Genomic DNA, 14058 nt, shown 5'->3' with positions numbered 1-14058 from the left:
CATGTAAGTATGTGTAATATAAATGGGCGGATATATATTTTGAACAAACCTTACAACAAAGAAAGTAATATTGTTAAAGTGACAGATTTCATGGCAAAAATGTTACAACATAAAGATAAAGAGATACCATTTCTTTAATCTTAGAGGAAGAGAGAGTTTGTGTTTGTGAGTGTGGGTCTCTGGAAGTCAGAGGACAGCCTCATGTATGAGTCCTTACCTTCCACCTTGCTAGAGACAGGGTCTCTTGTTCACCACCTTGCATCTAGATAGCTGGTCCACTAGTGTCTTGGACTTCTTCTATCTTGCTTAAGGAGCACTGAGGTTACAGATTGACGTTATCGTACCTGGCTTTTCCTGGGATGTAGGCGGTGAAACTGAGGTCCTTAACCTTTTGTGACTCACACTTTACCAACAAGCCATTGCTCTCGCCCGCTAGTATGACCTTTCTTCATGATGGCTATCACCTCCTGCTCTAGACCAGTGGCGCATAGATAGTGTGTCGTCAGTACAAACAACACAACAATGCTTTGAGGGTCACATCAGCTTATTTCCACAGTCTCTTATCTCTGAACTTAAGTGAAAAGTATTTGTCTGTACTTAACTTTAGACTATGTATTTCTTGTGGGACATAGAAAGTTGGCCAACTCAGTCACCACAATTCTTTACAATCAAGCCTATAAACTCAGAAGTGTCCTTATTGAGTGAGATCTATATCTTATGAGGGAGTGTGTGTTTTCAGCCTGTCAGGATAGCATTTATGTAATTCAAGGAAGTGATTTTAGAATTGAAACCGTTTGTCACATTAACAGTATGACACTGTACTAGGAAAAGAAAAACTCACCTAAAGTTTTGTATCATTGTATAATTGGCTTTAAAATAACTAATAAAATATTTTTTTCTCTTTAGGGCTAAAGAATATGAGAGTTTAGTGGAAACCAAAAATTCTGGCTCTGATTCACCTTATAAAGCAAAGTGAGTATTTTATTCCATATTTTAGTTATGTTTCTTCCTGGTTTCTGTCTTTAAAAGAACTATGTCTGAATTGTCATACTGCTACTAGGGAAATTGAGATTCGCTTTTGGGTCTTATTAATAAAAATAATTTAGGAATGGCCTCAATCAGAAGCCTGAGGACAATTTTATTAGAATTTGAGATAAAACACAAGTTAGAAAGAGCAGAAATGATGCAATATCTGCTCTCTGGTTATACTGAAAATAACCCCAGAAACAGTAACACTAAGGTAATTGGGAAATTCACAAACACTTGCAGATAAAACAAGGAGATTAAATAACACATGGCTCAGCTATGAAGTCTGATAAGAAATTTTTACATCTTTTGAAATGAACAGAAATTTAAATAGTACAATCAGAATCTGTGGGATGCAGTGAAAAGGTCCAAAAGGAAATTAATAGCATGAGATGTACATTCAAGAAAAGAAAGTCTGAAATGAGTTAGCTACACTCTCACCTTCAGACACCATAAAAGAAGAGTAAGCTTAAACACAAGAAAATACTTTTTTGAAATTTGGAGAAGTCTAATTTTCAGCAGAAACTGAAATAGTTTATTCATGGAGGAAAGGAGAGAATTCATATGCTAGTGCTTTGGAAAGATGAAATTGTGATCTGTCTCCAGGCTCCATCTCATTTGTTTAGTAGACCCAAGGGCCCCTGTTATACCCATTGTTGTCTTTTGATGTCCTGATACCTGGAGACTGATAGGGAAAATAATACATCCTGGAAGCCAGAAATGTAATAACTGATTTAAATGGAGGAAGATGGTGGATAGAGTGCCAGTCACTGATGTTAGCATCTCTGTGGAGTAGGGTGAAAAGAGCTGGAAAGCTATTTGTAGTGTGGGTAATAGTGGAAAGGGAATGGCATTTCTTCTCCTTCTCCTCCTCCTTCTCCTCCTCCTCTTCCTCCTCCTTCTTCTCTTCCTCCTCTTCTTCCTCCTCCTCCTCTTCCTCCTCTTCCTCCCCCTCCTCCTCCTTCTTCTTCTTCTTGGTTTTTGAGACAGGGTTTCTCTGTGTAGCTTGGCTGTCCTGGACTCACTCTGTAGACTAGGCTGGCCTTGAACTCACAACGATCCACCTGCCTCTGCCTCCTGAGTGCTGGGATTACAGGCATGCGCCACCACACCCGGCATTTCAATAGCAAACAGTCACAAGCATATTTTAAAAACCAAAAATTTCAGGAACAGAAACCAAGGAGAAAATGATTGTTTCAGTGCATGCATCCAACCTTGCTGTAGAAAGTAGAGACTGAGACAAAAGTAACAACCTAGAACCTCAAATGTGCATTGTAATTTATCTTCGAACTTATTTGAAAACAGAAAATTTAGTGAACAGAACAAGAAAAGAGATCTTCAGGATGTATGTATCAAAAGTGGCCTGGCATTGGCAGAGTAATGAGAAGAGGGAGTGATACCAAGAACACAATACTCACCTCATTACCAAGCAGATTTTCTGTTTAAAAACACAGATGTCCTAAAGTCTGTATAGCAAAGTTGTTGAAACTATAATACTGTAATTTTCCAAACAAAGAAAAGTTGAGGTCTATTTGGGTTGGCTGCTGAGTACTACAGCATCTTTAAAGATGAGCAAGCATCTTTTCAGACTATTCCACAAAATAGAAAAGGAGCTATTCCAGACTCACTCTATGAAGCCAGTATTGCCTTGGATAACGACATGAAAATAAAAATATCAATAAGTTTAATTAATGAATATAGATGCAAAAATCCTCTAAAAAAGTACTTGTAAACCAAATTTATTAACACATTTTAAAAGGATCATAAATTATGGTCAAGTTGAATTTATTGCTGTGATTAAGGATGGCTCAACATATATGGCATGATAAATAGAGTATAATATATAAACATAATAATGGATAATAGTCAGTAATCATGTTAAAAGATGGAGAAAAAGCCTTTGACAAAATCCAACTTTTTACCACATGGTGGCTCACAACCATCTATAATGTAATCTGATGTCCTCACTGACCTGCAGGTGTGCATGCAGGCAGAGCACTGTTTCCATAATAATAAATCATTTAAAAAATCCAACTTTTTGTCTTGATAAAGATCTTAAGAAATAAATAATAAGGATAATACTTCAATACAACAAGGTTCTGTATGGCAGACCTGTTGTACTGGATGGGAGAAAAACCAAAAGGCTTTTTCTCTAAAGTTAGCATGCACAATCACATTTCTTTTTGAAGAGATAATGGGGAAGGAGGAAGAAGAGAAGGAAGAAATCATAGCCATAGAAATAAGAGAAGAAAAAATAAATAAGAGGGATATAAATAGGAAAAGAAATCAAATCTCCCTGTTTGCAAATGATGTAATGCAATAATTGGAAGCCCATAAAAACTCTACCAGAAGATTCTTGGGTGTGCTAAGCACTTTCAAGAAAGTAACAGGATACAAAATCTAATTGGAAGCTTTTCTATATACCAACAGCTAACCCCTAAAATAACTATAAAAAATAAACACCTAGGTATAAACTTAGCCAGATACTAAAGAAATCCACAGAGGAAGCTATAAGGCACTGAAAAAAGAAATAGAAGACACTGGAAGATGCAGAGGCCTCTTGTGTTCATGGTTTGACAGACTGTTGTTAAAATAGTCATGTCACTAAATCTGTATACAGATTTAATGCAATCTTAATCAAAATACCACAGAAATAGAGCGTGTATCCTAAATTTCATGTGGAAACCTTGAATAGCCAAATAAATCTAAACTATAAACACTATTGAATTATCACAATACTTGACTTCAAACTGTACTCTAGAGCTACATTAACAAAATCGGCATGGTACTTGGATAAAAACAGGCATGTAGACTGTTGAATAGTGTAGTTGATCCAAAAGTAAGCTTAAAATGCTATTTATTCTTCACTGAAGTAAACAAAAGGACATAAGCAAGAAAGACAATTTAGTTCGTGGTGGTAGGAAAACAGGCTTTTGAAGTGTAAAAAATTGGACCTAAATTCCTGTTGCTCACTCAATTCAGAAATCAATTCAGCGTGTGTAGCAAGGACTAAAAACATAACCTACTTTAGTATGATAGAAATGTGAAACTACAAGAAGAAAACACTGGAGAACATCTCCAGGTAATAGGTATAGGCAGTGACTATCTAAATTGAGGTTCCTGTCTTAGGTAATAAGATCAAGCACTGACGATGAGGCTGGCATGGTGGCGCACACCTTTAATCCAGGCCCTCGGGAGGCAGAGGCAGGCCCAGGCGTCCAGTTCTCAGCTGTGGTAGCTGTAGCACCTGGGAAGTAGGGGCTGGAGGATGGTGACTAGTTCCAGGTGGAGTCCAGGACAGCCAGGGCGACACAGAGAAACCCGTTCTTGGAGAAGAAGAAGAAGAGGAGGAAAAGAATTGACAAAGGAGATTGCATGAAATTTAAAAGAAAAAAGTTTAGCATAGCAACAGAAACAATAAAGATAGCCTACCAAGTACAAGAAATTCTTTAACAGCTATTAATCTGATAGAATTCATTTCTAGAAGACCAGATAATCCAGTCAACAAAAGCAGACAGTAGAACTAAGCAGATGCTTTTCAATGTGGAAAAGTACACCTGACCAATAAATATACAGGACACTTTCATTGCCTATAGGAAAGAGATTAGTCCAGCCAATATGAAAATCTTTTCAAAGAACTGAAGACAGACGTCTGACATGACTCGTTTTTACCAGTTCTGCCTCTGTAGATTAAACAGCCACAGTGAGCTGACTGTAGAGGGTCGCTCCTCACGCAGCCCTCATGGCACAGTCAGCTGACTGTAGAGGGTCGCTCCACACCCAGCCCTCATGGCACAGTGAGCTGACTGTAGAGGGTCGCTCCTCACGCAGCCCTCATGGCACAGTGAGCTGACTGTAGAGGGTCGCTCCACACCCAGCCCTCATGGCACAGTGAGCTGACTGTAGAGGGTCGCTCCTCACCCAGCCCTCATGGCACAGGTTATCATAGCCATGCTGTGGTTCAGCTTAGCTTCTTTCTCATCAAATATGATGTAAACAAAGTGCAGTTTTACTCAACCATGAGGGATAAAATAATGGTGCTGTGGTAAAATTAATCAAACTGAAGCTTTTTGTTTAAGTAAAATGAGCCACCACCACAGATACTAATGTTTCTTGTGTGGAATCCAGTATGGAAAAGAAAAGAAAAGAAAAGAAAGGAGAAGAAAAGTAAAAGGTACAGTGGGGACTGGGGAGAGAGCGATAAAGAGACAGGGTGACAAGAAGGTTAGCACAGGGAGTGAATCCCATCAAAGTTTATCATGCCTATTCATGGAAATAGCACAATGAGACCCCTTGGTATACTTGGTATACAATAATATATAAAAATAAAATTGACAAACCTGTAGCCAGGCTAAAAAAGAAAATGAAATAAAGATACAGCATAACTAACGTCAAATAGAAAATAAGACAGCACTGTAGAGCCCAAGTTCACTAAAAGGATAATATGTCAATAAAAGGAATAACTCTATTATACACTAGTTTGATGACTTAGATGAAAGAAGTTATTTCTTGAAAAACATATTCTGCCAATTTTATACAAAAAAATGCATAATGGACTGGGGCTGTGTCTATAAAAGAAATGTCATCAAGAACTAATAACTCTCCAGAACAGAATATACTGTGTGGCCAAGATCTGCTCACTAGTCACAGTTAAAGAGGAAATGATCCTAATCCATTTGGGAAGTTGTGACTACCTAATTCATTTTATGAAGCAACAGTTACCCTGATATCACAACAATCAAAACAGAAATATTAGAAACAAAAAAACTTGGGTATAAATATTCTCAGAAATAGTAAAAATTGAAGTAGATACCATTATTCCCTTTTTCCAGAATATTTTCTACTGTTTTCTTTTTTAAGTTAATTTGTAGTCCATTGTATGAATTTTTATATATGTATCATTTTATTTAATTCTCAATTAACCATTCATTTTTTGCTAATAAAGGAAGTTTTATGCAGATTGGTAGGTTCTTATTTGTTTGTTTTTTTATTATTATTTTATTTTATTTTAGATACTGTGTAGCCTGGCCTGGCCTGAAGCACTCCATCTGGACCACTCTGCAATAAACTTGCTATGATCCTCTTGCCTCTGTATGCTGAGATACAGGCATACATCATAACACTAAGTTCAGAGATTTATATATGTGGTGGTGGTGGTCCTTTCTAAAAGTTGTTTTTACATATGTTAGAATCAAGGTATGATGGCACATACCTTTCATCCCAGCACTCTGGAGGCAGAGGTGGGCAGATCTCATTAATACAAGACCATCCTGATCTACATAGTGAGTTCTGACCAGCCATGGATACAGTGAGGCCATGTCTCAAACAGAAACTCTAAAACTATTTTTTCATGTACTTATAATTTTTAAATTGTTTTTATTTCTGTGTAATTAATTTTATTTTTCATTTCAATTCAAGTTACTTATAAATAATTTAATAATACTTAAGTTAAAGTTTTTTCCTAATAGTTTTAGTTAATTATAAATTATATATTATTCATTGATTTCTAACTTTAGAATTTAGAGTTTTCATCTTTGTATAATTCAACCAGCATTATAACAGCCCTTGCTTAGAAAGTATACTACTGTTCACTGATTACAAAGTCATATGTAATATAGTCATAAGGGTACATATATCTCTGTATGTTCTCCAATATTTCCATTGTAAAAAATTTCAAATTTTCTGAGCAGCTTGGAATATTGTATAAAAGTATGCATTCTTCAACTATTTTCTTCTTTTAGTTTATCAAATATCTCTGTCTTTGCATTCTTTTACCCATTATCAATCCATCAGATTTTGAGGCAGAGGAGTAATGTGACCATATCATCCATATTTTTCTCTTTCAATTCCTCAGGATACATACTATAAGTAGAGTCTATCATTTGTGTATTTCCTGCAGTTTTTGGAGGCAGAGACAAGCGTATCTCTATGAGTTTTAGGCCAGCCTGGTCTACAAAGTGAGTCCAGGACAACCAAGGGCTCTGTTACACAGAGAAATCCTGTCTCAAAAAACAAAACAAAACAAAACAAACAAAAAGTATAGAAGTTACACATTTTGATAAATGCATATACGGGTATAACACAAATACTGTCAAGAGTTCAGAGCAGGTTGTTCTTCAAGCTCTTCAAGACTGTCTTTTCAGTCAGTCTTCTCTCTGGCATCGAGAAACAGTGTCTCTCCTCCTCTTCTGTAGCTAGAGTCAGCCTTCTTTCATTCAGCCTCGTGTTTTAGATTTTCCTGTGCTGTGTTCAGTAGTCCATTCCTGTTTAGCTGACACGGAGCTGTCAGAGTCAGACTGTTCATCTATTCTTCTGCTGATGAAGAACACTTGGGCTGTCTCGCAGGTTGGGAAATAGGTTTTGGAGTTTAGTTTTTGTTGCTCTTGGCCTGTCTGTTTGTATGTATGCGAGAGTGCGTCAGACCCTTTCCTCAAGACGGTTACCGTTTATATTCCCCCAGCAAGATAGGAGCTGTCGCTTTATTTGATAGTCATGATAACATTTATATCATTTTAATTTTGGACATTAAAATGGGTAATATAATATTATTTCATTATTTTAGCTAGAATTTCCCTGATGACTAATGGAACCGTTTATCTTTTCTTATATTTAAAGGTCATTCATACATATTCTTATGACAAGTGTCTGTTCAAGTATTTTGCCAGTTGGCCTCAATTGCCTTATTATTAATGAATTGCAGATCTCTGTATATTTGTGGGTTGTTTTTATTTAATTAACCAAACACAGCACAGAAAGTTGTATTTATTATAATTTTATATTCATTATCCCCCTCTATTAGTTACTTCTCTAGACACTGTAGCAGAATCCCTAACAAGGAGAAACTGGGGAGAGAGCTTCACTTTGGTTTACAGCTGGAGGCTCCCGTCCACCATAATGATTCCAGTAGGAGCTGCTCACAGCTGTGGTGGCATGAGATTGACATCTTGGTAAATCAATAAACATTTAATTAACTTCCATCCCTTCCTGTGCCCCTCCCTGACCCATATCAGGCAAGCAGAACCCAGCTCCTCAGAGATACACAGTACCTACTAGATACAGGCGTGTATTACAATCAGAGAGCAAGATCACCCAATCAGAGATTGGGTGGTGGTGGTGGTGGTCCTTTCCTAATGATTGCTTTTACATGTGTTAGAAGCCAGGTGTGGTGGCACACACCTTCAATCCTAACACTCTGGAGGCAGAGGTCGGCAGATCCCACTAATACACGACCATCCTGATCTACATAGTGAGTTCTAGACTAGCCATGGATACAGTGAGGCCCTGTCTCAAAACCAACAAACCAACCAAAAAAAACCTATTTTTTCATGTACTTATAAATATTTGAGTTATTTGTTTTTATTAATTTCTATGTAATTAATTTTATTTTTGTTTTAATTCAAATTATTTATAAGTAATTTAAAACTATTTAGTAAGTATAAAGTTTTTCCTAATAGTTTTAGTTAATTATAATAATTAACTAACACACACACACACACACACACACACACACACACACACACACACAAAACTTCTCAAAGCAGCACCACAAGCTAGGACCCAAATGGTCAAACACTTAAACCTGTGATAGTTATTTATATCATTCATTGATCTAAGTTGAAAATTTGGATTTTTAAAATTTTATCTGCATTTTATTACCATCTGAGTCCAGTAGTACGTACTATATTCAGACAAGGGTACAGATTGTAAAATATTTTAGATTTTTATGAACCTTAAGAAGTGACATATAATATGTGCTGTAGCTTTGCTCTAATAAAGCCTGATTTTCACATAATACAAATGAAATTTTATTTTAAAATAGACAATAACAGATAGATAGGGACACTTAATTTGCCAGCCATGCTTTAAGCAAACTCATAGTTGAATGGTCTTTATGTTTGAAATATACTTTTATTCCTTTAAGATGCCTTATTTCATATCTTGTCTTTTTTTCTAAGACTTATATGTCTACATGTGTGTGTGCATATGTATACATAAACACAAACATCCACAATTATGTTTAGTTCTTAATCTATATCTCTATTTTATCTCTCTTGCTTTAAACTCATTTATTTGCAAGAAAGAGTTGTAAACAATTTAGTTTACAACTTGTTTTTCTCTCCATATTTTATGTACATCTTTACCTAAGCAAGGATTCATACTATTTCTCTGTTAAATTGCCCAATATTATATTGTTGTCCCCCTCCCACAGTATTGTTCTTGCTGTTGCAGCAGTCCTACAGTGTATATTTGGCTGCTGGCTAGTCTCACCTGACATGTACTAGTTATCTGAAGGGAGGGAAGCTCAATGGAGAAAATGCCTCCATAACATTTGTAAGACAGTTTCTTAATTGGTGATTGATGGAAGAGAGCCCAGGCCAGTCCTGGGTTCTATAAGAAAGCTTGCTGAGCACACCAGGGGAGCAAGCCAGTAAGCAGCACCCCTCCATGGCCTCTGTGTCAGCTCCTGCCTCCTCCAGGGTTCTGCCCTTTGGAGTTCCTGGCCTAGCTTCCTTCACTGATGGAACACAATGTGGATGCATAAGCCAAATAAACACTTTCCTCCCTAACTTGCTTTTTGGTCATGGTGTTTCCTTGCAACAATAGAAACCCTAACTAAGACAATTTGTGTATGTGCCATTGTGTATATGAGTAATTTTTCTGGACAGGAAAAGAAGCTAGCTTCCTAGTGTGCAGTTTCATTTGGCCAGCTTCTCTAGTTGCTTTATTTTCCCACTTGTGATATGTTGAAATTATTTGGCATTTTGAAAATGGTGCCCTAAATCTTCATTTTTCATTGAAGTGCAAATTATACTCCCTGTCCTAGCTACCAGGGAAGTTTGTGGGACAAATGTATGTTTGTTGTGGTTTTAGGACTTTGCACATGCTTTTCACTAGGCTTCTGCCAGGAAATAAGTGCTTTCCTTCCCCAGTGGGATATTGTCAGGGAGATTCGCATTCCTCAGATACTCTTAAACTTTGTATTCAGATTCATCAAATTGTGTATTTCCTTATTAGTTAAAAAGCAGGCTTTATTTTCAAGTTATATCTCTATTTTCAATTTACAACATAAAATTCTATCTAGTTACAGATAATTCAATAAAAGAGTAATTATTTCAGTTTTAAATTTTGTTCTAGAATCTTCTGAACGTGTCATTCACATTATGACTCATGCTAAAGGATGATTTTAAAGATTATTTTTTCTATTTTGATCACAGTTCTACTGGAATTCCTTGAGTGACTCATTTTCTTCCCATTCCTGGGTTTAGCTTCTTAGTCTAGATGCCAGATGCTTAGACTAGAGCTTCTTAGTCTCAGAATGGCACTTGTGGTCATCATGACACTGAATGACTAGTGTCACATGTTCCCTTGCCATGTTGAAGTTTAAAAACCTAAGCCGAGCATAGACTCATGAGTACTGATGGCTGGTGGACAACAGGACACAGTTGATCTTCCACTCTTCAATTCTATACTCTACTCAGTTTCTGATTATCTATTGCTAATCTCAACCTCAAGCCTAACACTCAGGGGCCCGACTTACATACAACTGACTTTCATTGTTGAGTGGACCTCCAGATCTTTTGCATACATTCACATTTGCTTATGTGAAGAATATAAAATTGCAAAGCAAGTCACTTGGCCATGTCCCGAGTCACTGTGGGAAGAGGTTGTCCAAGTGGTGGCTGTCAAAATGTGATTCTTTGGTAGTCTTCAATGTAGTTCTATTAGAAAACTCTGAGAATTCTCTCCCTAGATGACTGTGCTCTGTTTTCATATCTTTTGTTTGGTTTCAGCTCATTTTCTTGATGTCTGAGAGATCAGTTAGAGAGTATCTTCCTTGGTAGCATCTTTTAGTTTCATGGCTTTACATTATATAAACAGTGGTGGATTTTACATTTATTTCTTTAATCCATGTTCTCTCAAACTCCATGTTTCCAACTTAATTAGCATTTGACTTTGATGTCTATACATTTGGTCCCTTTACATAAACATGTATGAAGTGAAACTCCTAAAATTATTCCTCATAATCTTGCTCATTTTAGGCAATGGCAACTATATCTTGAAACTGGACATTGTAATTTTTAATGTTAAGAATATCACTTTGAATAAATAAGTAACATAAAATAGCAAGAGTATATGTTGGGTCTTTTCACAGAATGTTGGAAATGTTGTCCTAATTGAAAGACAAAACTCACTTTACAGTTATTTTTTTGTGATATTCAAGTTAACATGTCAAACAGCAGCATTGAAATCCAAGCATTCTAGCACAATAAATTGCAAATACATTTTAATTTGATACTCCAGTGCTTAGGAATGACACTGTAAAATTGTGTATTTTCCATAATTAAAGCATTATATTTGTATGAGAGCAGAAAACTTTATGTTAATAAAAACATTGCACTTCACAATGTGCAGTAGTCCTTAATCTGTGCCATGGTTTTTCATGTAATTGTTGTTGTTGTTGTTGTTGTTGTTGTTGATTTAATGTGGTGTGACAGCTTGTGCAATGCAAGTTTGCATATTGTATGTTCAGAACCAAGGCCGCAGTGAAGTCACATGTTGCTAAATGGGTAAGCACTGACAGAAACATCTCATACTAATTTAATTTTGAATTAAATTTTGGGTTTTGCATTCAGAATCCTTTTACTGTTACCAGTCTTTGTTTTCTGCATGGGATTGGAACCCAAGGCTTTAGAAGCTGATCTGTAGCTTAAGCTGTTTTCATTTCTCCCCGTTAGTCTTACAGCCTCTGCACTCTTCCTAACGCTCCATTCCTCATGGGAGGACCAGCAGGAGTGACAGCAGCATACTTCAAAATATTTTCAATCTTCATATCAACATTAGAGGAACACAGTTCTTTTAATTCTTGCTTTTGCATAATTGTTTTTCTTTAAAGACCTGTAGGCAATCATACACATTTTTCCTTAGATCTTAACAACTACTAAATAATTTTTGCTCAATATTTCTGTAAACTTAAAAATTGTCTTTTACAATTAAATATTTGGAGTAACAACTGAAATCTAATTAATTTTAGACAATCAAAATAACATTAAAGAAAGAAAACATTAAATAAGGACTAAGAATGAACATTAAATTTAGAGTTTCTTTAGAATTAAAATTAACTAATTCCCATAAGGAAGATAACATCTTCAAAATGGCTATAGTTCATCTAATTTTATAGCATTGGTGTTTAAATGTTGGGACAATGAGTAAATACATCTACCAAAGATTATTTTTTGTACCTGTGATAATTTTAATAATATTGCACCTCCGAGGCTGTAGTGTATATGTGTGAGGTAAAGAAGATGATGCAGGCTCAAATTCTTGTTCTTCCCAATAGTCCTCCTTTATAAACAATGACCAACAATTGTCTTCATCCCTTTACCTATTTTGAACTGTATTAATTTGATTGGGGGTCTAATTGAATGGGTGATCATCTTTTTATTGTTTGAGAACTTCATATTATGTGTTTTGATCAAATCCACGACCCATTCATTCCTTTCCAATAAGTCCCCATCCCTTCCTACCATTTTTTCCTCTCAACTTTATGTGCTATTGTTTTTAACCTACTGAGTCCACTCAATACTGCCAGTATATACATGGGTGTAGGGCGATTAACTTGAGCCTGGGACCACATCTCTTAAGGAAACTGACTCCCTCTCCCAGCAGCCATCAGTTACCAATTGCTTTTCGATTGGGAGTAGAACTTAAGGTCTCCCTCTGTGGTGGTTTGAATGAGAATGGCCACAGTATGCTCAAATGTTTGAAACTTGGGCCTCAGGTGGTAGAACTGCTTGAGAAGGATTAGGAGGCATGGTCTTGTTGGAGAAAGTGTGTCCCTGGGGTGTGGGTTTGAGATTTCAAAAGCCTACACCATTTGATTAGCTCTCTGCCTGTCCCATATGTGTTGATCACATGTAAATTCCCAGTTACTGCTCCAATGCCAGGTTTGCCTACCTGCCTGCCATGATGGTCAATGTACTAACCTTCTCAAACTGTGAGCTGCTGTGAGTGAGGTCTTATGTGCAACAGCCCTATTGTATCTGGAAATCATGTTTGCTGTTGTCACTCCTTTTGGCTCTTACAATCTTTCTACCACATCTTCCAGGATTATCCCTGATCCTTGGGTTGGGAAAATAATTTTATTCCTTTAGTTTTGATGTGAAGATAGATGATGTTTTGAAAGTATATGGCTGTTGTTCCTGCTAGTTGTCCTGGGGAAACACACTATTGTGAGGAATTGTGATCTAGTTGTCCATTGTAGAGCAGTTTCTTAGTCTCCTCCTGCTGGCAATGTCTGAGTTTCTGTTGTGATTGCCATTAGTACAAAAGGAAGCAAAAGGTCAAGACCATATGAATTTACAAGGTGTTTTATCTTTTTAAAAACTTTGCATGTTATATATTTTTGCGTGTGTGTTTGCACCTTTACACGTGTGTGTGTGTGTGTGTGTGTGTGTGTGTGTGTGTACACTTAAGGGCAATTGTGTTCACTTGTACTCACTCATTTATGGCCTGAAATATTATTTCTCATGAAAATAAAAAAGGCATCTGTAATTGGGAGCCGCCATATGTGAACACCTTGTCACACAGGTGGCGAGGAGGCCGTTGCAGACTGCTCTTGTGCTTCAAGCTCCTAGGCATCAGCTTAAAGAGTCCTCGTCAAACAAAGATGGGGTAGTAAGCATTTCACAAAGGATAATTAACTGCACTGATTGATTAAAACAACTCAAATAAGTGAAATCCATGAATTTATAACATTTAAAAAGTTAATATATGATTTCTGGAAGAAAATAAAACCAATAACCGGAGTGAGTCAGACATCCTTCTGCCTTTCCTGTATGAATTTGGTAGCTAAATACTACATGTAAAGAATTTTTCCTGCTTATAAGTAAAAACAATACTTCCCCTCTCTGGTTTTATTTTTCTTTTTTCAAAAGAAAATCCCCACTGAAACCATTAAGTGAGGCAACCAGGTCAAAATAGGGTGTCAGCACTTGTAGTTTAGGGCGGAGACTTTGGTATGGAGATTATAAA

General features: G+C 36.5%; 1 protein-coding gene across 3 annotated transcripts in view; it reads left to right on the top strand.

Moving 5' to 3' along the window:
- SCAPER (S-phase cyclin A associated protein in the ER) overlaps positions 1 to 14058 on the top strand; it is a 324408-nt gene that overhangs the window by 132211 nt on the left and 178139 nt on the right. For all 3 annotated transcript variants that reach the window (XM_084782519.1, XM_084782517.1, XM_084782518.1), the window contains exon 22: positions 907 to 972. In XM_084782519.1, the coding sequence (XP_084638645.1) occupies positions 907 to 972 (66 nt within the window). The remainder of the gene's footprint in view (positions 1 to 906; positions 973 to 14058) is intronic.

This window comes from Acomys minous (assembly GCF_964271855.1).
Source record: "Acomys minous genome assembly, chromosome: 5".
Lineage (NCBI taxonomy): Eukaryota > Metazoa > Chordata > Mammalia > Rodentia > Muridae > Acomys > Acomys minous.
This window is presented reverse-complemented; position numbering and strand designations above follow the sequence as displayed.